At 42.8% G+C, this 25,476-nt stretch overlaps 1 protein-coding gene across 1 annotated transcript; it reads left to right on the forward strand.

Annotated features, from left to right (window-relative positions):
* The first annotated feature begins 317 nt into the window (after positions 1–317).
* On the forward strand, positions 318–25,096 carry LOC129714237 (regulator of microtubule dynamics protein 3-like). The gene is made up of 13 exons (XM_055663779.1): positions 318–872; positions 2,562–2,684; positions 3,922–4,168; positions 9,333–9,435; positions 11,443–11,503; positions 12,403–12,475; positions 13,215–13,258; positions 16,353–16,437; positions 17,048–17,097; positions 18,488–18,575; positions 21,117–21,166; positions 22,748–22,835; positions 23,580–25,096. The coding sequence occupies exons 1-13, from the start codon at positions 409–411 to the stop codon at positions 23,613–23,615; spliced, it is 1,512 nt and encodes a 503-aa protein (XP_055519754.1). The 5' UTR covers positions 318–408; the 3' UTR covers positions 23,616–25,096.
* Positions 25,097–25,476: the final 380 nt, after the last annotated feature.

A 25,476-nucleotide genomic window follows, 5' to 3' on the forward strand; every position in this document is an offset into this window, starting at 1 on the left:
GCTGCTCCCCGCGTTGCCGTGACGACGCTGCTCCTCCCTCGTTGCCGTGACGACGCTGCACCCCGCGTTGCCGTGATGACGCTGCTCCTCCCTCGTTGCCGTGATGACGACGCTGCTCCTCCCTCGTTGCCGTGACGACGCTGCTCCCCCCGCGGCCGTGATGCGCTGCTCCTCCCTCGTTGCCATGACGACGCTGCTCCTCCCTCGTTGCCGTGACGACGCTGCTCCTCCCTCGTTGCCATGACGACGCGGCGGCCACTGTTCCCGCGCCCCCCCCCCCCGGGTCGTGAGTCTGCGCGGCCGCGCGGGGTGTGACCCGGCTCGTGCGTCCCTAGCAACGGCGGCGCGGCGTCACGTGAGCACAAGCGGGGTGTCAATGGGCGGCATGGCGTGACTGGGGCAAGGCCAATGTTCAGCAAGGAGGGCTTCAAGGCCGCAGCGTTGCTGGCAGGGGCTGGGGTGGCCTCGGGGGCCTTGGGGATCTACTACTTATGGAGACACCACAAGGGTCCCCTTCTCTTGGATGCCCTGGGGCAGCAGGAGTTGGTGTGGGCCACAGCCAAGTCAGAAGAGCTGTTCCTGCTTGAGGACCAAGAAGCCCCCAGTGGGGTCTCAGAGGAGCAGGCTGAAATCCGGTGGCATCTCGACTCCATACAAACCTGCTTGAATGGCCTGAAGGATGAGGTGGCCTCCCTGAGAGGCTGCATCCAGGGCATTGTAGAGAAGCAGGTTAGCCTGAAGAAATACAAGACTGCCAGGAGGAAGAAGAGGAGATATGAATCCAAGCGAGACAGCGATGATTCCGCAGAATCTGTCTCCATCTACTTCACAGCAAATGCTGGGAAACCCTCAGACAGTGAGAGTGAAGCAGGGTTAGTCACGAACCTTTGGTCCAAGGGTTTCCACCCATTGTGATTAACTTCGCTTGGCATACATTATTAACATAGAAACATTAGAAATAGTAGTAGACTTGTTTCCCTCAGCCAATGGAAGACTGATCCTGCCCCTCAAGTTAGCTTTCCCGCCCAATTCCCATAAATGTTTGTTTTCTTCAGTGACCAAATATCTCCTAATTTCATATTCTAATACACTGAATGAATGAGTAGTTGTAATTCCCTGGAGAAGAGAATTCCAGATTTACAATCCTTTGGGAAAGAAATATTATTTCAGTTCTAACTGCACAACTCCTTTCCAAATACTGTACCCACATGCTCCAGACATTGCAATTTAAGATAATATCCTGTTGGCATATATTCCAATATTCCCTCTCAGTACCCGCACACGTATATTTGTTCATCAGCTGGTTTGGACATTTCATATACCTCAAAATTCCAATTTAGGAGACACACTCATATTATTTATGTAAGCTAATGACTGTGTACTGTTCTATGTATCAGCATAAAGGGAGGCTTTGCTATTTCAGAATCAAACAAGATGGATTGATTTCCAATCTAAAACTGGATTGTAACATAGAAGAGTTTTGCACAGGAACAAGTCCTTCAGCCAAACATGATGCCAATTTAAACTAATCTCATCTGTGCGTGGGTGTGATCCATTTGTCTCCATCCCCTGCATATCCAAGTAGACCCTCAGATTAATAATAATCATATTTGTTTTACTATTTTTGACACAATGATAATTACATCACTTTCATGCAAATTAATTGGATTAAATTAATATTTAAAATACAGGTAGGTGTATAAAATCATGAGGGACATACATAAGGTGACTGGTCATAGTCTTTTTCCCAGGGGACGGCAATTGAAAACTTTTTGAGGGCAGGGGTTTAAGATAAGAGGGGAAAGATTTAGAGATACAGCTTGGAAACAGCCCACTGAGTCCACGCTGACTATCGATCACCCATTCACAATAGTTCTATGTTATTCTACTTTCTCATCCACTCCTAACATATATGGGGCAATTTTACAGAGGCCTACTAACTAACAAACCCGCACGTCTTTAGGTTGTGGGAGAAAACTGGAGCACCTTGAGAAAATCCACGTGGTCACAGAGCACGTGCAAACTCCACACTGACAGCACCCAAGGCCTGGGTCTCTAGCGGAGGTTTTTGTCAGTCTCCCTAGCTGCTTCCACTACCTGCAACCTCCGGCAACCACCTGCAACCTCCGGGAACTGCACGGAAACCTTGGGTGGGGCGCAAAGTCTCCAGAGGTTTCTGTTCAGGTTTCCTAAGTGGGAAAGGGGCATTAGGGTCTGAAGAAAGGCCTCGACCCGAAACGTCCCCCATTCCTTCTCTCCAGAGATGCTGCCTGTCCCGCTGAGTTACTCCAGCATTTTGTGTCTACCTTGGGTACAGCTATGAGATTTATAAGACACTTGAACAGGTACACAGATAGGAAAGGTTTGGATCGATCAAGGCCAGGTTCATGGAAATGAGATTAGCCTTGTTAAACAATTTGGTTGGTGTAAACGAGTTAGGCTGATGGGCCTGTTTCTGTGCTCTATAACTCTTATGATTTAAGGAAACAACTGTATCTGAACTTTGTAAATCTTTTAGTGAGTTTGAAAGCAAGAATTTATATTTCCTTTCAAATCAACAGACAAATAGAAATCCCTGCAGGTATGGACTGTTCCATGCTGGCATTCACAGCTGCATCATTCACAGATGACAGGGCTGGCCCGGAGATGGACTCGTCACTTCTTCAATTTCAACAGGAGATTGGGTAATGGATTGTATTTATTGTTATTCTTACACCATTCTGTGGATTGCCAAGGAATGTAGAAGGGTCATTTACTGAAGCAGTAGTTACAGTTTTTTTAGTCTGAAGAAGGGTTTCGACCCGAAACGTTGCCTATTTCCTTTGCTCCATAGATGCTGCCTCACCCGCTGAGTTTCTCCAGCATTTTTGTCTACCTACAGCTTTTTAAAATCTTTTTTCACTTTTTTATTACAATTTTTCACAGTAGTGAAAGGAGTACCAGCTGAAGGTCACTTATAAATCGGCGAAATTTAAAGACAGCAGATAGCACGCCTTTTCAGAATGTTATCCCATTTTTTACATTCTATAGTGTTTCCCTCTCCCCGACTCGCAATCTGAAGAAAGGTCTCGACTGGAATCATCATTCCAGCTGCTACGTTCAGGCAAATGCCTCCGTTGCCATGCTGTGAGAATGGAGAGGTTGAGAAGGAGTTTCTTCCCAGAGGCCATTACGACTGTAAACTCCTATCTCACCAGGGACTAACTTACTGAACCACTCTACTGTTTTTTTTTTTTAAATTGCTGTTTTGTTTTGTTTTTCCCTTTTTCCTTCCGCCCACAATATTTAATATGTAAAAGAATATGTGATTCTGTTTGTAGTTTGTTTGGTTGTTTGTTTTTTTGCACAAAGTCCCGCGAGCATTGCCACTTTTCATTTCACTGCACATCTCTCGTCTGTGTATGTGATGAATAAACTTGACTTGACTTGAATTCCATCCAGAGATACTGCCTGTCCCACTCAGTTACTCCAGCATTTTGTGTCTATCCATTTTTATCTTGTTTATCTCTTTATCTTTTTCTTGTTTTGATTCTTTGGATCGCTCTTTTTCTGTTGTTGTAATTGTTTTCTCCCGTCCAACTTGGTAACGCCAAGGTCAAACAAGAGGTGACTTCAGAATTAAGGGACAGAAGTTTAGGGGTAATATGAGGCAATTCTTTACTCAGAGAGTGGTAGCGGTGTGGAATGAGCTTCCAGCGGAAGTGGTGGAGGCAGGTTCATTGGTATCATTTAAAAATAAATTGGATAGCCATATGGGAGAGAAGGCCAAGAGGGTTATGGTATGAGTGCAGGCAGGTGGGACTAAGGGGAAAAAAAAAATTGTTCGGGATGGACTTGTAGGGCCGAGATGGCCTGTTTCTATTGACATGTTTTATGTTATTGAAAAAAAAACTTATAACTACTGAACTTTGTGTATTCCAGTTTTACAACACCAAGTAATGAAACAGAAATAGAGAAGGATGAAGAAGAGGTCAGCGATTTGGTGCAGGTTCTGAATTTCTCCCCTCCCACGGAGCCAGAGGCTGACTCCTCTATACAGTCTTTGAAATCACCCATAGATGAAGAAAGTGAAATGAATTCACTCCTGCAACAAGTAGACACACTGCACGATGGGACGAAAGAGGAGCAAGAACAAGGGTTCAATATCCTTTTGGACAATAAAAATAAGGTAAAAACAAATCAAAATATTTTATATTATATAGATGCTCCATAGATGCTGCCTCATCCGCTGAGTTTCTCCAGCATTTTTGTCTACCTTTGATTCTTCCGGCATCTGCAGTTCTTTCTTAAATAAAATATTTTATTTGGTCTGTGTAGGAAGATGCTGGTATGAACCGAAGATAGATACAAAAAGCTGGAGTAACTCAGCGGGACAGGCAGCATCTCTGGAGAGAAGGAATGGGTGACATTTCGGGTTGTGACCTTTCTTCAGACCCTAACTGTACCTGTTCTACCACTTTGTCTGGCAGCACTTTCTTTTACACTACTCCCTTCTGTGTGAACACTTTACCCCTCAGTTACTCCGGCATTTTGTGTCTATCTTATTTTATTTACTCGATGCCTTAGCAATGCTTGTAGTGCCCACAGAAACACAGATAAATGCAGAAGAGTAATGCTGTGATAAACTGGCTCAGTGCTAAAAGATCAGTCTGACGAAGGCCCGAAACGTTACCCATTTCCTTCGCTCCATAGATGCTGCTGCACCCGCTGAGTTTCTCCAGCATTTTTGTGTACCTTCGATTTTCCAGCATCTGCAGTTCCTTTTTGAAAACTCAGTGCTAAAAATGTTTGTTTAAGTGGTTTAATTTAAGGTTTCTAGCCTTAATATTTTCATTTGCATTGGCCCACTTTTTTTCCCTGGACACCTGTCTGAAGTGGAATTTTTAATCTATACTCTGTAATTGGCTTCTTTTTTATACAAATACATCGATAGATGCTCTTGAACACACCATCAGTGATGTAACCTAGGGTCATTGGGTGTTTCGGGTCTTTCAACATCAGACACCCTCACCCAGGCGACCCAGCCGTGGTTAATCAGACCACGACTTGTGTTCAGGACCTCCCCATGGACCTCCTCTCCTGATCCAGAGCCATCTTGATGCCTTCTCCGCTGCCTCTGTGGTGTTCGTGATGGCCCTTCTCCTTGCCACTCCGTTGATGCCCAGTGCATTCAAGGCTTTGTAGAGCGATTGCCCTGCAAAACCTCTGCAGCCAACCTCGATGGGCATACACCTTACCTTCCAGCCCTGCTTATGGCAGTCTATGACCAGCTCTTCATACTTGGCCATCTTCCTCTCGTGGGCCTCCTCCAGACGGTCCTCCCACGGCACTGTCAGTTCCAACAAGAAGATGTTTTTGGCCGCCTCTGAGACCAGGAGGATATCTGGCCTCAGGGTGGTCGTGGCAATGTGCTGTGGAAACTTCAGCTGTTTCTAAAGTAATCCTGTCGTAAATCATGGCATGGGAAGTAAAAAAGCAGCCCTGTCACCACCAGTCACATTCTCGGAACACGGAACATTAATAGCAAGTAAAAGCAACATCCTGCCCATGATTCCTTGAATTTCTGGAGAAATTACCTTTTAACTACATTGTGTTGGAGCAAAGCCAATTTTCCCATTGTTGGACTAACTCTAAATTCACTAAATGTTCACCTGATTATGGAGAAGGCAAGCAATAGTCTAACCATAATAATAATAATACATTTTATTTAATGGCGCCTTTCAAGACACTCAAGGCCACCTTACATCATATAATATCAGTAATAAACATACAATAAGCAACAAAGCATAGCACAAGTTCAAGTTCAAGTTCAAGAGAGTTTATTGTCATGTGTCCCTGTATAGGACAATGAAATTCTTGCTTTGCTTCAGCACACAGAACATAGTAGGCATTGACTACAAAACAGATCAGTGTGTCCATATACCATTATATAAATATAAACACATGAATAAATAGACTGATAAAGTGCAAATAACAGTGCAAATAACACAACGAGTTAAGATTGATATAAAATAAGATGCAGTTGTTGCAGTTAAAATGAGTATGCTAGTTTAAAAAGATGGGGTCATAAGATGAAGGGTCATTTTCCAGAAATGTGAACACTGTTTTTCTTTCCACTGATAATTCCTGGGCGAGGATTTTCTATTTTTACTGTAGGAAATAGCAAAGTGTTATAAATCTGATATAAGAATAAATAGATCATCACAGTTTCAAAATACACTGATAAAGGACCTAGTCCATGTTGAGGAGCTGTTTAGAAATCTGCAATAATAACATTTCCGTATCCGAGTCGTCCAAAAATAATGCCTTTTCTCAGTAGCTGGTCTAGCATGAGTCTAGCAAAGTGACATTCCTTTATCCGTTATCTGTATCTGTACACCGTGGGTGGCTTGATTGTAATCTTGTATTGTCTTTCCGCTCACCAACCAACTTAGCACGCAACCAAAGCTTTTCACTGTACCTCGTTACACGTGAGAATGAACCAAACTCAAACTAAAACTTGACCTACACACCAAGAGCCAGTATCGGGGGCGTGCTGTGAAAACTAATGCAAACAGCAGTGACCAAAGTCTGTTTAAGAAAAAACTTATTCCTGTCTTTAGCAGAATCAATTCCACTACATTATTGCAATTTATAATTTCATTTTTATTCTGCACGAATATTCTCCAAGTTTCAAATTAAATGAAACTTGGCAGGCTCACCTACCTCAGTCAATGGGCTTAGAAATTGCTTTACTACATTTTAATGGCGTTAGAGTTCCATTGTGGATCATAAATGTAAGTGAGTTTTTTTTGAAGAAGATTGATAAGGACAGAGTGGTAGATATTGTCCACATGCAATGTCAGCAACGTCTGACATGGTAGGATGATCTGGAAGGTGAAATAGTTAGATCACATGGGATCCAGGGTGAAATAGTGAAGTGGATACAAAATTGGTTTTGTGGAAAAACACAGAGGGTGGCAGTGAGGAGCTTTTATTCAGATAAAAGGTCATTGACCAGTGATGTACCACAGGGTTTGGTACAGAGTCCGCTAATGTTTGTCGTCAGTATTAACGATTTGGATGACTATGTTGGTAACATGGTAGGTAAGTTTGCAGATGACACCAACATTGGTGGTGTAGTGGGTAACCAAGAAAGTTATTTAAGATTACAACAGGAGCCTACTTCCTTGGCTAACTGCGTCAAGTAATACTTACTTACTTATGCCCCTGTCCCACTTAGGAAACCCCTGGAGACTTTGCGCCCCACCCAAGGTTTCCGTGCAGTTCCCGGAGGTTCCTGGAGGTTTTTGTCAGTCTCCCTACATGCTTCCACCACCTGCAACCTCCGGCAACCATCTGCACCGCACGGAAACATTGGGTGGGGCGCAAAGTCTCCAGAGGTTTCCGTTCAGGTTTCCTAAGTGGGACAGGGGCATTACTTACTGCCTATTATGCCTCCTGGCATGTAGGGCAGCAACAAAGGTCCTCCAGTGTTGATTCCTTCAGTTGCTGTTTCCATAACATATTTGATTTACGAGACAGGGTTGTTAGCCCTGTGCTCAACCTCCAACCTGGAGGACCAGTGGATCGCTCTTTGTCTTGCCTCTACCCTTCGACCTGTCCAGCATGGGGGACCCTAACAGGAGATGAATCTCCCGCTGGCATCGCTCTAGGGGTCACTGAGACACAAGCTCCCCGACCACGACATGGTTGCAATCCAACGGGGAGGCGTCAAGTAATGGCAGGTGTCATTTAACTTGGGCAAGTGCAAAGTGTTAAGGGCCTGTCCCACGAGCATGCGACCCCATGCGGCAAGCCCGACCTAACGTGGTCGCTTGAGCCGTTCGGCCTCGCGGGGCCGGTCCCACTTCGATCGCCGGAGCCGTATGGAGTTGTGCGGAGCTGGTCCCGACATCGCGCGGGGCTCCGAAAAACTGACACTGTCCAAAAATTCCGCGCGGCAACGGCCTGCCGGCCCGCAGCCGCCTTGATGGGCGTACGCACCGTCTCGATGCCGTACGCAGCGTCTTGACGGCGTACGCCTAGCGCGAACTTCCCGCGGACTTCGCTCGAACTTCACGTCAACTCGTACGGGATCACTCAACCTCCGCGCGGCCCCCGCTTCCGGTTTGGTCGCGCTCGCCGCATGCAGTCGCATGCTCATGGGACAGGCCCTTTACAATTCGGTATGTTAAACCGGGTAGGACATATACAGTAAATGGAGGTGCTGAAAGTGGTAACACAGGTAGACAGGGTAGTGAAGAAGATGTATAGCACGCTTGCCTTCATCAGTCAGGGTATTGATTACTTTCCTCCAGAGATGTTGTCTGACCAGCTGAGTTACTCTAGCTTTTTGTGCCTGTATTGATTACTGTAGTTGGGCTGCCATGCTGCAAATGTACAAATCGTTGGTGAGACGACACTTTAGGGTAAAGAAGTACATGCAGAGAGGTTATGTGTAGGAGTTCGCAGTGACCACAAAGATTGCAATTTAAGTATTGATCCTTTAAATTACAAAGTTTCATGTAGTTCCACTGTGAGCAAATAAAATCATACAGAGGACAGAGGAACATTTCCTCCTTTATATAATGCTTGACCTCAACATATACATTGCTTAAGCATTTCCTTTGCAACTTTATGAAACTCAACTTTTGGTCACTACTATAAATGAATCACGTTGACATTTTTTGCCAACATTTTAGCCGATGGATATGAACGGGTGGGCTACTACAAAGGAAATGCTAATAATGTTGTGATTGAGGTCAACTGAGTCATATTTTAGAAGGACAGCATCTCATATTTCGCTTGGGCAGCTTACAGCCCTGTGGTATGACTGTTGATTTCTCGAACTTCAAGTAACCCCCGGCATTCCCTCTCTCTCTATCCCTCCCCACCTTGGGCTTGGTCACACCAGCTTCTCGTTGTCACCCAACAAACTGGCCTGTTTCCTTTATTATCGTTACTTTTTTGCACATCTTTTATTCATTGTTCTTTATCTACTACATCTATATCTCTCGTTTCCCTTTCCCATGACTTTCAGTCTGAAGAAGGGTCTCGACTGAAACGTCACCCATTCCTTCTCTCCAGAGATGCTGCCTGTCCCGCTGAATTACTCCCGCTTTTTGTGTCTATCTTCAAATTTTAGAAGGTCCCCTCCAGCAATCCAAAGAAATGTTATATCCAAATGGTGATTGGCTTCCAGGAATTTTGGTTCAATATTTCTGCATTTATTGTATATGATGAGTAATAGTTAATAGTCAGCTAATAGTTTCACACTGTTAAAAGCAGGCATCCATATTGTTTTTGACGGAGTCATATGGTGTTTGAATTAGCTTTCTCATAACTTACAGTATGGCAAGAGAAAGGAGTTCTGCTGGCGAATGATTCGTGCCTATAGTGACATGTTCCAGCTGACAGAAGATAAAGAAACACAGAAATGCTACGCTTTGGCCGGTAGGAATTTTATTTCTGTAAATTTAAGATCCAACAGTATCATCTCCCTGCTGAATGTGACTAGCCTAGTAAGATTACCAGTGTGGTCAAAGACTGGGTAGAAACAAAGACCCCACTGTTGTTTAGTTTAAGTTAGTTTAGAGATACAGCGTGGAAACAGGCTCTTCGGCCCATCGAGTCTGTGACGACCATCGATTACCCGTATTAAAGAGGGAACTGCAGATGCTGGAAAATCGAAGGTGCACAAAAATGCTGGAGAAACTCAGCAGGTGCAGCAGCATCTGTGGAGCGAAGGCCGAAATCCTTCGCTCCATAGAAGGGTTTCGGCCCGAAACGTTGCCTATCTCCTTCGGCCAATAGATGCTGCTGCACCCGCTGAGATTCTCCAGCAGTTTTGTGTACCTTCGATTACCCGTACCCTGGTTCTATCCGACACACTAAGGGAAAATTTACAGAAGCTAATTAATCTACGAACCTGCACATATTTGGAATGTGGGAGGAAACCAGGGCAGCCGAAGAAAACCTACGTGGTCACCTGGAGAACGTACCAATTCTGTACAAACAGCGTCCAAAGTCAGGATCGAACCCTGGTCTCTGGCGTTGTAAGGCAGCAACTCTACTGCTCTGCCATTGTGCAGCCCCTAACTTCTGAAGCACTTGTAGATCAGTGTCACTCATGTTATGAGTCATACTTGTAGCCACACCCACTAGCTTAACAGTAAGCTTCTCTGCCTTGTTCCCACACTTTTACAGTAACATGCTAGTATGAAGTTACCAATGCTGTACCGTTAATAAAGTCTTTGGACCTTAATCACCGTGGTTATTTAAACGGCAGAATCGCAACAGCACTGAAACCTGTAATTTAATGATTTAAATAGCACATTTGCTGCAGAGGATGCAAAACTTGTTTATTTGTTTGCAAGAGCAAGTTTATAAGTTGACATAAACTCAGAGCAGTAGAGTTGTTGCCTCATGACGTGAGAGACCCGGGTTCTGTCTGAACTATGGGTGCTGTCTGTACAGAGTTTGAGCGTTCTCCCTGTGACCAGGTGGGTTTTCTTCAGATGCTTTTGTTTCCTCCCACACTCCAAAGACAATAAAGTTTGTATATTAATTGGCTGCTATAGTTTGCCCCTAGTGTGTAGGGAGCGAGGGTGGAATTACATCAAACTGGTGTACCGGTTATTGATGGTCAGTGTGGGCTCAGGACAAAGGGCCTTTTGCCACACTGTATCTCTAAAGTAAAGTTACATTTTGTTTTTTACTTAATACTAAATATAGAAACATAGAAAATAGGTGCAGGAGTAGGCCATTCGGCCCTTCGAGCCTGCACCGCCATTCAATATGATCATGGCTGATCATCCAACTAAGTATCCCGTACCTGCCTTCTCTCCATACCCTCTGATCCCTTTAGCCACAAGGGCCACATCTAACTCCCTCTTAAATATAGCCAATGAACTGTGGCCTCAACTACCTTCTGTGGCAGAGAATTCCACAGATTCACCACTCTCTGTGTGAAAAATGTTTTTCTCATCTCGGTCATAAAAGATTTCCCCCTTATCCTTAAACTGTGACACCTTGTTCTGGACTTCCCCAACATCGGGTACAATCTTCCTGCATCTAGCCTGTCCAATCCCATAAGAATTTTGTAAGTTTCTATAAGATCCCCCCTCAATCTTTTAAATTCTAGCGAGTACAAACCGAGTCTATCCAGTCTATCTTCATATGAAAGTCCTGACATCCCAGGAATCAGTCTGGTGAACCTTCTCTGTACTCCCTCTATGGCAAGAATGTCTTTCCTCAGATTAAATAAAGATTACTGCCAAATTTTCAGCCAAATATTCAAAATGAAGAATGCAAATAGGCAGCAAACACTAAAATGTATCAGCATTCTTTTTGAAGTTTTAAAATGAAATGATGACTAGCAAGCAAGTCAGTCATTTTATTTTGTATCATTTAGCTTTTACTTGCAAGTATTTTAATCCACTGTTCCCTCATTTTACACAGGAAGAGATGAAGGAAATGCCAGTTTGAAGGACCACGCAGACAGCATAGAATGCCAGATTTGGTATGAAATTATCCATTTTGTTCCAGTCCAATGCCATTCACCTAGTATCTCAGTAAACTATTTTACTCTGTTATGTGGAATGACAGATCGGGGTTAATTAAAAATAGATAATAAATTGGTGAAGGAATAGATTCTCTGCATGCCAGTTGCAACAAATATTAGAGCAGATTTAGCTGCCAAAATAATGTTGCAGACCCATAGTTTACAAATAATCTACCAAAGTGTGGTTCAATAAAAACAGCTGTGAACAGTGAATCACCACATTGCTGGACGTTTATTCCATTCCCTTTTAGCTTCTGGAACAAATAGCAAAACTATTATCAATGTCTACATAAGATTGAAGAAATTGCTCCATTGGCAATGAAACTCAACACAAAGTTAGGCCTGATAGCTAGAAGCATATCTATTTAATGTCAAACTCTATGGACTTCCAGAAAGATTTTGATAAGATGCTGTTGATATGGGACATGTTGATATGGGACAGACTGCATATGGTTTAAACCGAAGATAGATCAAAAATCTGGAGTAACTCAGCGGGACAGGCAGCATCTCTGGTGAGAAGGAATGGGTGGAGTTTCAGGTCATAGAGACATAGAAAATGGCTCTAGGAGTAGGCCATTTGGCCTTTTGAGCCAGCACCGCCATTCAATATGAATGGCGCTGCTGGCTCGAAAACCAGTACAGGGTACTCCTTTCCTGCTTTCTCCCCATATGCCTGTGGCCTTTGACATGGTCCCTCATGGTAGGCTAGTCTGGAAGGTTAGACCATATGGAATCTATTTGGAATTCCAAATTAGCTTGGAGGGGGAAGTCAAAGGGTATTTCATTCCTGCTTCATTCAAGATTAGTCATTGTTATCTCTAGTTTAATACATGTTGGTTTCTTTCCCCGTGACGAAGGCTTGCGATTGTGAGTGGGTATCTGGATGAACACGAAGCAGAGGATAGGTCTGAAGGAAATGATGAAGTCAAGGTGAGAAAAATATTATTTTAGTTATCCTTAGTGTCCGTCCTGACCTACATACAATGCATGGGAGACAGAAAATGCTGGAGAAACTCAGCGGGTGTGGCAGCATCTATGGAGCGAAGGGAATAGGTGATGTTTTGGGTCGAGACCCTTCTTCAGGTCTCGACCTGAAAAGTCACCTATTCCTTCGCTCCATAGATGCTGCCTCACCCGCTGACTTTCTCCAGCATTTTTGTCTACCTTCGATTCTCCAGCATCTACAGTTCCTTCTTATACATACAATGCTTTGTTGTTTTATTATGGGTGCAGAATGGCTATCATGGAAAATTATTAACAAGTCGGGTCACTTCACACTTAATATATGTGACAATATTGACAGCCTTAAATAAAGCGCAGGTTCCTCAGCTTAGATTGTGCTACTCTTGTACCTACTAGAACAAGATAAAAAAAAATAAGCAAAGCAATTTACATTCAAATATTTAAGAAGGAACTGCAGATGCTGGAAAATCGAAGGTACACAAAAAAGCTGGAGAAACTCAGTGGGTGCAGCAGCATCTATGGAGCGAAGGAAATAGGCAATGTTTCGGGCCAAAACCCTTCTTCAGACTGAAGAAGGGTTTCAGCCTGAAACGTTGCTTATTTCCTTCGCTCCATAGATGCTGCTGCACCCACTGAGTTTCTCCAGCTTTTCTGTGTACCTTACATTCAAATATTAATTGCTAAATGTGAATTCCATCTCTTGCAGGAGATAGAAGATGAGGCTGGTGTGCTCATTGAACTCACTAACAGGCAAGTTGATCATACATTCACATCACACGGGGCATGGCGCAGTGGTAGGGGCCGCACGGTGGTGCAGCGGTAGAGTTGCTGCCTTACAGCGCTTGCAGTGCCAGAGACCTGGGTTCAATCCTGACTACAGGTGCTGTTTGTACGGAGTTTGTACTTTCTCCCCGTGACATTTCTCCCACACTCCAAAGATGTACATGTTTGTAGGTTAATTAGCCTGGTATAAGTGTAAATTGTCCCGAGTGTGTGTAGGATAGTGTTAATGTGCGAGGATCGCTGGTCGGTGCGGACTCAGTGGACTGAAGGGCCTGTTTCCACGCTGTATCTCTAAACTAAACACAGGGGCATTAAATGTTATGCTGCCCAATAACCACATTAGGACATTCTCAGCGGGTCTGACAGCATCTCTGGAGAAAAGGAATTAGTGACCTTTTGGGTCGAGACCCTTCTTCAGAATGAGAGTCAGAGGAAAGGGAAACGAGAAATATGGACAGTGATGTAGAGAGGTACGGAGATATAGAACAACCAAATGAAAGATATGCAAAAATGTAACAATAAAGGAAACGGGTCACCTATTCCTTTTCTCCAGAGACGCTATCTGACACGCTGAGTTACTCCAGCCTTGTGTCTGTCTTCGGTTTAAACCAGCATCTGCAGTTCCTTCCTACACATTGGGCCATTCTAGCTGGGTTTAGTCACTGAGACTGCCCCCTGGTGATTGCAGCAGCTGCAGCAGTTAAGAACCATTGTCAGTCTGTATAGGTCTATAACTCTTGACAGAGTTGTTAATAAGACAGGTGCTTTATCAATAGAGGCATAGAGTATAAGAGCAAGGAAGTCGTTCTGAACCTTCATAAAATACAATTCCGCAGCTGGAATATTGTGTTCACTTCTGGTTCTGTAATAAGAAGTATGTGGAGGCATTAGGGAGAGTCCAGAAAAGACTTAACAACACTTCCTAAACTCATAACCAATACTAGCAAGAAAATCATGGGTCTCAAATGCATGGATATATCGTTACTTGCAAGTTCCCCTCCAAGATGCAAACTGTTAACCTGGAAATATAATGCTGTTCCTTCACAGTCATTAGTCACTGAGACTGCCCCCTGGTGTTTGCAGCAGTTGCAGCAGCAGTTAAGAACCCCAAAGCCACCATTAATACAGCCGCGTGTATCCCGTTATTGGTGAATGGAAGGCAACTCTATGAAATGCAAAGCAAATAAATAAAAACATAATAGATTCAATATTTTTAGTGTAACCAAAACCACCAGAATGAGTAGACGTAGCTCAAGAGGATGAGCTAATACCATCAAAGGTAAAATGAGGCCAATACTTATTTACATCAAAGGCTAACATGTTTAGGGGGAAAACATTTTAGACAATCGACAGGAGTAGGCCATTCGGCCCTTCGAACCAGCACCGCCATTCAATGTGATCATGGCTGATCATCCCCAATCAGTACCCTGTTCCTGCCTTCTCCCCATATCCCCTGACTCCGCTATCTTCAAGAGCCCTATCTAGCTCTCTCTTGAAAGTATCCAGAGAACCGGCCTCCACCACCCTCTGGTCAGAGAATTCCACAGACTCACAACTCTCTGTATGAAAAAGTGTTTCCTCATCTCCGTTCTAAATGGCCTACCCCTTATTCTTATAAGAATCTGAGGGGTAACTTTATCACACTAAGGGTGGTGGGTGTATGGAATGAGCTGCCAAGGAGATAGTTGAGGCATGGATTATCACAATGTTTAAGAAGCAATTAGACAGGTATATGGTTAGGAAAAGTTTAGAGTGATATGGGCCAAAGTGGGACTAATGTAATCTGGACATGTTGTTCGGTGTGGGCAAGTTGGGCCGAAGGGCCTGTGTCCACGTTGTATGATGTGTTTTGTAGTGAATGATGTGCCCTCCGATGCAAGACAATTGCACTCCTTTTTATTTGAACATTCGAAGTAATCGTGAAAAGGTACGAGTCATAATGTTACCATGACAAGTTAGGAATCTTGAAATGCTTAACTCAATAAGTTAAGCATCCCATGGCCAATGGCAGGTTTGTGTTGAATCACTGATCTTAGCTGGAATGCTGGGCAGGATGTTACAATACTTCTGGATGTTGAAGTGTGGTTGAGGCATGTAGTGGACAGATTGGATGGTTAGTTGTAGTAAACAAACCAAGGCTTCCAGTCCTGTGTTGTGTGAATAGTCATGACAAGATTGCATTCAGTTATAATGCATGCTGGGTTGATCAGCCTGGAAATGGGCAATGCCAGATCTCAAATTGAAAAACAACAGAAACCTATGGACCCTGCACCAAAGACCCTACAGCGAGCAAGATCGTCCACTCGACGAAAAAGACGTAGTACGGTCATGGGCAGATTCATGGGTCATTTTCAGCCCCATTTCCGTAACCGGCTTCCGTCTCCGCACCAAAGATCCCGTAGCGGAGCAAAGATACTAGTGCGGAGACGGAAGCCGGTTACGGAAACATCATCGTAAAAATAAGTTATTTGGGAAAGATCTCCTAATTTTCAGAATTATAATTTATTAACACAAACTGTCCCCCCCTCATCGCTGAATACACTGCGGGACGGGTCGGGTCCGGTTGCTGAAATGGATGAAAAAAAGGCCCACGTTCCGCTCCGTTGCGTACTACACGTCAGCCCACTGCATTTAGAAGGAATGGTCTTCTTGCTTGCTATAGGATCTTTGCCCTGCACTGCAGTAGGTTGCAGAAAAGGTGGAACATGTTACAAGAGTGCCACACCTGGTGGAGTTGCTGCCTCAGAGTGCTGGAGACCTGGGTTTGATCCTAACCTCGGATGTGTGGTGTTTGTATGTTCTCCCTGTGACCACGTGAGTTTCCTCCAGGTGTTATGTTTATAGGTTAATGGGCCACTGTAAATTGTGTACAGTTCTGTATGTTATTCCATTTCCACATCCACTCCCTAGTGTGTAGGCAGTGGATGCGAAAGTGGGATCACACAGAACTAGTGTGAACAGGAGATGGATGGTCGGCGTGGACTTGTTGGGCTGACAGGCCTGTTTCCATGCGGTATGTTTCAATCAATCAATATCTGGACTTGTCTTTCTATTTTTATAGTTTGGACAACATAAAAATTCCTGATGTTGTCCCTCTTGACGATGCACCTGAAACGGCAGAGGTCACAGACAAAGTTGAAGAACAGGTAACACAAAATAATTTTAAAACGTGAAATTAAAATGTATCATTCTTGAGATGTGAAGTAATGAGACTTCAGATGTGCCATGTTGCATGTCCTGCTTTGTTCTGGCATCTTCCTACCTTTAGTTCCCTTCCCTCTATTGTCAGTCTGAAGAAGGGTCCCCACCTGAAACGTCACCCATCCTTTTTCTCCAGATTTGCTGCCTGACCCCCTGAGTTTTTCCAGCACTTTGTCTACCCTTTTGCCAAATGTTATCATCAGTGCCCCAATCAGTGAAAGCAAGCATGTCATACTCCTTCATTACCATCCAATTGATCAGTGAACTATAGATTTGTATCCCGAGATCCCTCTGTACATCATTGCTTCTAAGGGGCTGGCGTTCATGGAGTCACAAGCATGAGTTTAAAAGACCTTTTTTGAGTGTTTGTGTAAATGTTGCACTCTGTGTGAATTGTCTTTGACTCACATGTTGTGGATTATGGCTCTTATTCATCTGCCAAAGCTTTTGGATCCTAACCAGGCGTTATTACTCATGAACAGACTATGTGCAGATGATGGAAATTAGTGTATGATGTTGAAATCGATAACTAACTATAAATTCCTTTTCTCATAGGGCGTGCAGTCACGACATGCAAGTAACATTTTAGTCGAAGTGATTAACAGGTAAGCTGACAATAGAATCACATCATACTAAAACTAATGTTTGCTTCCCCTGTGATTCATGCATTTTGCATCCCAGCTGGTGGAAAGCACCACGCTTGATTTCTGCTATCCTTTCTGTTCCTTGACCCACGTATAAAGGCAGTTTGTATTTATGATTTGGGATTTTTCTATAAGTGAATTATTTCTATATCGACCTTATCGAATACCTTGAAGATTTCAAAAACATCTTTAAGGTCATCTTCATATTTTCTCTTTAATAACATTTCCTCAATCTTCCCCAGTTTCTGAACTCTTTGCTTTAATCCCTTTCTTGTAACTCATACACTTTCTTTGTTCTTTTTTTAATATAATGCTGAGACCCAATATTCTTTTGTGTGGACTGAATAGGATTCTGTATGTTTAACAAACTTTCATTCTATTCTAAACACCTTGTCACGAATCCTTGTGCTTTGTTCTCATGATATATATTTTGCTGACCGATGATGCTTTAATGATTTTATCATTTCCATCTCTAGATCATTATCACATAGGAATCTGAATTGTATATATTATTACGGGCAATATTTTAATTTTTGTCACCAAAGTATATTATCTCACATTTGTCTCAGTTAATATTGGACTTACTGATGGGAAGTCACCCAGATTTGGACTGAATGAAACACCCAAGAGCATTAAAAAAGTTTTTTTGAAAACTTTGTTCTAAATGTTTAGAATCTTTATAAGTGTACAGAATTTGAGAGACACTGCAAAAAATGGTACCAGCTAATAAGAACAAACGCTGTTTTAAAAAAAGTGGTCAAAAAAATAATTGAGAATGTCATGCATCTGAATCATATTGAGTTACTGCTCTGGGATGGGCAACATGGAAGTGTTATTGGCCTCAGTGCTAGGCGAAATATCAATTAGGCTTCCCATTCTGGATTGTTATCCAATATCAAAAAGTATGTGGACAACAGGATTGTGCTTCTCTATAAAACGCTTGCCCTTCTTATCAAAGAGCATGAAGACACCCATCATCTCAGTTCACACTGCAATGATCAGTGGAATGGCTCCGGAGATACTCATCAACACCTCTTCCCCACCTTAATGCCCGACTCCTGCACAGCCTGCATATGCGAATTAATATTTGGGAGACTGACAGGATGGATGTGCCGGTCTCCCAAATGTGGGGACTGAGGATATCTTCTGCCGGGTGGGAACTCCATTCACAACTGCAATCTCTGACTTGCAAACACAATTCAGGTTACAACAGAGCTCAGGAATGGAACCCTGCCATAATGTGGGTAGGACCTGTAATTACATCCCAGTAACTAAGTGTCAATGCATGAGAAAGGTAAAGAAGAACGACCTGTGTGAATAAGAATTGCTAAACATTTCCATATTTCCACAGTTGTGACACTGCATTCTTGCAGCATTCTGCCAGTTCTATTGCTGATTCAAGCGAGATAGTGGATATTCACGACAGAAACATACAACAGGTAAAATAAAACTGTTTCTTGTCAATGTAATTACACAAAATATGGCAGCATTTATTATTTTTTAGTCAAAATTCTATTACTAGGACATAAATTATATATTTAAAAAAATATATTTCTAGCAGTCAGCCAACTGCAGAACCACAAATGTAGATCTCAAGTCTTTGCATTATTGATGTTCAGTGTGCATAAATAAGAAATAAGGAAGTTTTTCAATACTTTTCAATTACATTTCTACCACTCATCCTCTTGAAATTTCCTTCAAATCCTTTATTTGCCTTCAATTCCACTTTGGTAATTGGGGATCAATTTTGAACTTGGACAATTGAAGGTTTCCCTTGATTTTCACTATTGTTGAAGTTAATCACAGAGATACAAGTTGCTCCATCATTGTCCACTGTGCACCAATGTCAGTCATCCCGCTGGGACTGGTTTGTCCAAATTTCTTCATGAAAGAGTAATTAAAAAAATGGACAAAAAATGGTTGAAACTTGAGGAACATTATTCCTTCAGTAAAATACAATTGAGGCTGCAACTCTGGAATAAAACAAAATATTCTAAAAATAAAACGATGGAAATATTCAGCAGGTCTGGCAGCATCTGTGGAGAGAGAGAGAAGCAGAGTTATGTTTCAAATTTAAGACTTGAATATACACATGGGGATGCTAGGAGCTGGCAGCACAAGCCTCGATTATCAATCTTGTGCCCTACCTCCACTTGTGCTTCCAGTCAAAGTGCCTCACTCATCCTAATCTACATTATTCACTAACTGAACACAAAATTGTCAATACATCCACTGACAAGGACTGTTATCTGATGAACCATATTTATGTTGTAGGCAAGGCGACAACTTCTCTGATGCATCATCCTAGCCGCCCTCTAGATCATAATCCCATCATTAGCTATCAGCCCAATATTCCAAGATAGTCAGAAACCTCATCTTAGTTTAGATATACAGCACGGAATCAGGCCCTTCGACCCATCGAGTCCGCACTGACCAGCGCTCCACGCACATTAACACAAGCTTACACACACTAGGAACAATTTACACTAATACCAAGTATACAAACTCAAGCCAATTAACCTACAAACCTATATGTCTTTGTATGTACGGGCAGCCCATGAATCTTATCTGAAGATTTTCCCCTCCACATCCCAAATCCATATAGCCTTCATCTCTTTTCTCCCCGTGATCTACAAGCAGGAATGTTTTGGCATGTTCATATAATTCCATATAATCATTTTATTTTATTTTATTTTCCTTCTCGTCTGCTCTTTTCCCAACATTCATTCAGTCTTTGGCATAATCTGCACTTAAGCTGTTTCCAGTTTCCTGGTCCCACTGCCTTAAGGGCCTGTCCCACTTTCACGAATTAATTCAAAATCTCTGCCGAGTTTAAAGGACCTAAGAAAAAAAAATCAAACATACGAACTCCCACGACTATGTTCACCAACTCCTACGAGTATGTTTCCGAATTCCCACGACTATTTCGATGCCCTCCTTACGAGTAAAAATTTGCAATTTCTTTCATCCCGACTATTTTTTTACTCGTGGACTTTTTTATCGGGCTGGAAAAATCATCCCGACTTACCTGATGCCACGAGTACCTACGGCTGGCATAACGAGACCTACGGACTCGTGGTGAACATTCTGCGAGTTTGAATCAAAGGGAAAACGCAGGAATTTGTGAATAACTCGTGAAAGTGGGACAGGGCCTTTACATACCAGTCCAGGACGTCTACACTTCCAGCATCCTCTATTGTCTGACTGACCGTCCACTGCCATCCCACTTCACTCAGTGGACGTACTCATTGAGCTTTTCTCCTTTGACTCAATTGCCTTCAAGAAAAAGGTATAATTACAGGAGCAAAAAACAAACAGTTGGAAGAACCCAGTGAGTCAAATGACTTTTAAGGCAGGAGAAGAATTGTCAAATTTTTGGGGCCAGTAAGTGATCAGGATGAAGGATAGAAGCAAAGAACTCCAGATGCTAGTTAAATACACAAAATAAGATAAAGTGCCAGAATAACTCAGCATGTTAGGCAGAATCTCTGGAGAACATGAATATAGTGGGATCTATAATGTTTGGGACAAAGACCCATCATATATTTATTTGCCTCTGTACTCCACAATTTGAGATTTGGAATAGAAAAAAAAAATCACATGTGGTTAAAGTGAACATTGTCAGATTTGAATAAAGGCCATTTTTCTACATTTTGGTTTCACCATGTAGAAATGACAGCAGTCTTCAGATTCAGATTCAATTTTAATTGGCATTGTCAGTGTACAGTACAGAGACAACGAAATGCATTTAGCATCTCCCTGGAAGAGCGACATAGCACATGATTTGAATAAATAATAATAAGTGTCCGGGGGGGGTGGTGATTGGCAGTCACCGAGGTACGTTGTTGAGTAGAGTGACAGCCGCCGGGAAGAAGCTGTTCCTCGACCTGCTGGTTCGGCAACGGAGAGACCTGTAGCGCCTCTCGGATGGTAGGTCTTTATACATAGACCCCCTATGAGATTTCTATCTTTTATTACAGGACATGAAGGCGCTAGATGAAGCTAATCTGATGGTTGAATTCATCGATGGGTGAGCTTATCATAAACCCAAAGTGTAACAAGTTCCCCGGTGATCGTGTCCAGCAGTGTGTGGCTGATTCGATTCCTGGTTGATTGTGGCTTAGCTCAGTATAGTGGTGTTTTGTTAAGCATCGAAACAGGTTGCAGAGGGTCTGGGCCGGGAAAATAAACAAGAAAATAATAGCTGGCGTAGCCCACCTGACCCCCCAAGCCTGCCCATCACTCAATACAACCATGGCCACTCTACCCAAGCCTCCATCTTCATCTGAACCCTATCGTCCTCAATACACAGATCATCCATGTATGTATCTCGCTTCATTGCAGATGTTCCTAGTGAACTAAACTCAAAAACTCTGGGCAGTTAATTGCAAAGATCTGATATCCTGGCTTGAAGAAATTTTACCTACCTCAGTTGTAAATGGCAAACTTCTTAACTTGAAACTATTTCCCTTCGTTCAAAACTCTTGCACTTGTGAAAATATTCAAGCTATCCTGTCAAGCCCCAACATTCCCTCCCCCATGCGAGATGTTAAATGTTTCAATAAGATCGCCCTTTATCCATCTAAACTCCAAAGAATGCAGACCAACCTGCTTAACTTCCCTTGGATGATCGATCCTCTCCATCCCAGGAATTAATCTGGTTCACCTATTATAGACTGCCTCCAATATTACTGAATCTTTCAGCTAAGGGGACCAAAACTGCACTGTATTCCAGGTGTGGCCTCACCAACATGCTAACAAAAATTTCCCACTTGCCAAAATCAGCCAAAGTCCCTTCAAGTTGCTGTAAACTTGACGTCCTCAGATCTGATCTGCCATTTATCTAGATAATAGCTAATCTTTCATCTATGTCAGTGGCCTTTAATATCCAAAAATGTATTATTGCTGACTATATTCAGTGCCTGGCCTCCACAACTCTAAACTTCAGTGTATAGACCCAGTATACATAATCCCTTCATACCAGTCTTCCACATTACATTCCATCTGCCTTGGCCTTATCCAGTCACTTTGCCTTCACCTTTCCCCTTGAACCTTATCTATATTCTCATCACATGCTGCCTCTACAATTTTGTACCATCTGCGAACTTGGATGTAATACACTTGGCCCCTTCATCCAGATCAGTGGTTTAGATTTTAAGCAGCTGCAGTATTCCCTTTTTGTCACAGCCTCCCAACATGAAAATAACCTCTTCGTTCCTGCTCTGCTCTCCGACCGTTAACGATTCCTCAATCCATTCCAGCGCATTATCTCATGCGCTGCAATTTTTTGTTTTTGGTCGAGTGTGACAACGCAAAACCCTCAAAAATATCTAAATACGCCACATCCATTGAGCCCATGGGATGTCATTGCTTTCTGAAGAGTTGGAAACTCCAGTTTATCACCTGCGGAGAATCCTGGCCTTATTTCACTAGGTTGTCCTTGGAGCATTGTTGGACAACATCGAGGAGGATTGTGGCTCAGTGGAAGGCTGAGCAAAAGGACTGTCAAGTTTTATTTACACCACAGCCCAATAAATTAATCATTGCATTTGGACTCTTAAACCCATAATTTACTAACCCACCACTATAATGATGTATTCCATTTGTCTAGTTATCACATCACGTACAGGAGTGAGTGCAACCTTCTAGCCCCCGATGTGGCGAAGTCAGTAGCAGCCACGGACAGCGATAATGACCAGGTGAAACTTCAAACCAATGTGCTGCTTCATGCCCCTGTCCCACTTAGGAAACCTAAATGGAAACCTCTGGAGACTTTGTGCCCCACCCAAGGTTTCCGTGCGGTTCCCGGAGGTTGCAGGTAGTGGAAGCAGGTAGGGAGGCTGACAAAAACCTCCAGGAACCACACGGGAACCTTGGGTGGGGCGCAAAGTCTCCAGAGGTTTCCGTTTAGGTTTCCTAAGTGGGACAGGGGCATCACTCTGTTTGATGGGTTGTGAAGGATAATGTTTTTTCATTGTTGTAGTTGGCGACAAGCAACTCATATAATGACACTTTAATTTAGTGTTTTTAAAGCTTTGCCAAATTAAAACAATATATTCTACGAATAATCCTGAAAGCTAATTTAAAGAGTACTGTGGTAAATTCAATCTTTGAATCGATCACTACTTGGCAGCAACTGAAATTGGCCTGTGGCACAGTTACACTGGAAGAACTAATAATGCTGGAGAAACTCAGCGGGTGCGGCAGCATCTATGGAGCGAAGGAAATAGGCAACGTTTCGTCCCGAAACGTTGCCTATTTCCTTCGCTCCATAGATGCTGCCGCACCCGCTGAGTTTCTCCAGCATTTATGTCTACCTTCGATTTTCCAGCATCTGCAGTTCCTTCTTGAACTAATATTGCTGATGTTTATAATGCATCAAGTCTCTCCAACTGAAACCTAATGCATGAAGATATTGACATTTATCTCTTTTTTGCCTCCAGGATGAACCTGATGAGGTCAAAGATGCAAAATATTGAACAGACAGTGTCTGAAGAGCCAGCAAACCATGGCATGACTGCTTATGACGGCAGGAATGGCCAGCACAACAAATCTTCCTACAGCCAGGGTTAACGATTTGATTTAAAATAAAACCAAATGGTACTTGAGCATTTTATAAATAATGAGATTTCTTAAAACACCAGTCAATTCTCTCTTCCACTGCCTCTGTACATCATGCTTCTTTAACGTTTGTAATAGGGTACTTGTGGCTACAATTGCCTCACAATAAATATGCTTTGGGTTTAAACATGCAAGCACAGAGGAATAAGAAATATTCAATGTTGTTTTTCACGCTTGGGCTAGGAGCAGGTAATGGAATTAAAATAATTTAGCCCTGGATTTCTTTAACTACTGGTTTTAGGTTTAAATTATTAAACTCGTTATGCCAAATTAAACAAGGTTTTTGTTCCATTGTGTAGCAAGGACCCAATCGAAGATTTTATTTACATTTGAGTTGCGTGAATTTTAAAAGTCTACAACCTATTTAGCCCAGCATCAACTTTACAAACGCAGCCAGAGTGGCCAGGGGAAGTTCTGTATGATTGTATTCTATAAACTGCAGTAAATGCAGCCACATGCACATACATAAACTCCTATTGCTGGCAATATTCAGTGGGGTAAGAGGGACTACATGTAGGAAGTGACCAACCTCTTTCAAGTGGCTTGCATCAGCCAGATTAAAGATCTATCCTCTGGCAATTGCTGCGGAAAAAAAAGTAATTGAGAGTATTCAATAAAGTTGTGATTTTCATCATGTAATATTAGAGGGGCAGTTGAAAGTAGTAAGTCGTGTGATGGACCTGCAGGAATCTGTTTAATCTGCATTAGAAAGCCCAAGCATAAGTTACCAAAACTGAATTTCATGATTGTGCCATTGGTTGCAGTCAAGGAATTTACCATCTCAGAGTTCAGTTTTCATACTGCTGCATATATAGAACAGTCTTTTGCCAATTGCTTTTACCAATTGCACTTTTACAAATGAGCACTCTTCTCCAGCAGTGACAGTAAGAAAAAATGTATTGAGGTGGTAAGTTTCAGCTTGCAGAGATACAACAACAGAAACCTGCCCCTGATGGCCGTGCGGGTGGGGGAGATGGAGTAGTAAGAGACGGAGACACAAAATTCAAGTTAGGAATGGGAACGGAGTGGAAGCTCCGAAGGAAAAGGAAGGAAGGACATCTTTCAGTAGGTCGAACAATTGAGAACAGGATAGGTCTGGATTGGAGCAGCAGAACCACTTTTGGTTTGACTAACATTGGACAAAGCAGCTCGCCACAGACCTCCACCCTACGCAAGCAAAAAGCTAATTTCAGGATTCCAAATACAGGCGTAAACAGATGGATTACGAGCAGCATGAAGGTTAGCACTGGTGCTACGGAGCAATCTGAATTGTCCTGTAAACCAATTAACCAACAACCTTGTCTTCAATCGTTTTTTTATAAATGTGCATTAGCCCCCCCATAAAACATTGAATACTTTTGTGTAATGACAATAAAATCAGGTAAAAAGTCATTCCAGTCCTTTCTATACACACACACACACACACAAAGGTTTTACTCACCTCAGAGCTTCAAAACAGTCAATCAAGTAGAAAAAGAAAGAAATTATGCAGATGCTGGAAATCTGAAATTAAAAATAAAGTGCTGGGAAGCCTCAACAATCCATGCAGCGTCTGTGGAAAGAGAAGTGTCAACATTTCAGATGTTCCTGATCTCCCAGTTGCTAAACATTTCAACTCCCCCTTCCATTTCCACACCGACCTTCCTGTCCCAGACCTCCTCCATTGTCAAAGTGAGACCCAGCGCAAATTGGAGGAAACACCTCATATTTCGCTTTGGC

The sequence above is a fragment of the Leucoraja erinacea genome, chromosome 38 (genome assembly GCF_028641065.1).
Source record: "Leucoraja erinacea ecotype New England chromosome 38, Leri_hhj_1, whole genome shotgun sequence".
In the NCBI taxonomy this organism is placed as follows: Eukaryota; Metazoa; Chordata; class Chondrichthyes; order Rajiformes; family Rajidae; genus Leucoraja; species Leucoraja erinaceus.

Excerpts from the sequence above, each read along its gene's own strand:
- LOC129714237 (XM_055663779.1), top strand. The coding sequence starts at position 409 with ATGTTCAGCAAGGAGGGCTTCAAGGCCGCAGCGTTGCTGGCAGGGGCT. Across the intron at positions 9,436-11,442 it reads GAAATGCTACGCTTTGGCCG|GAAGAGATGAAGGAAATGCC; the intron begins GTAGGAATTTTA and ends CATTTTACACAG. Across the intron at positions 17,098-18,487 it reads TTAGTCGAAGTGATTAACAG|TTGTGACACTGCATTCTTGC; the intron begins GTAAGCTGACAA and ends ATATTTCCACAG.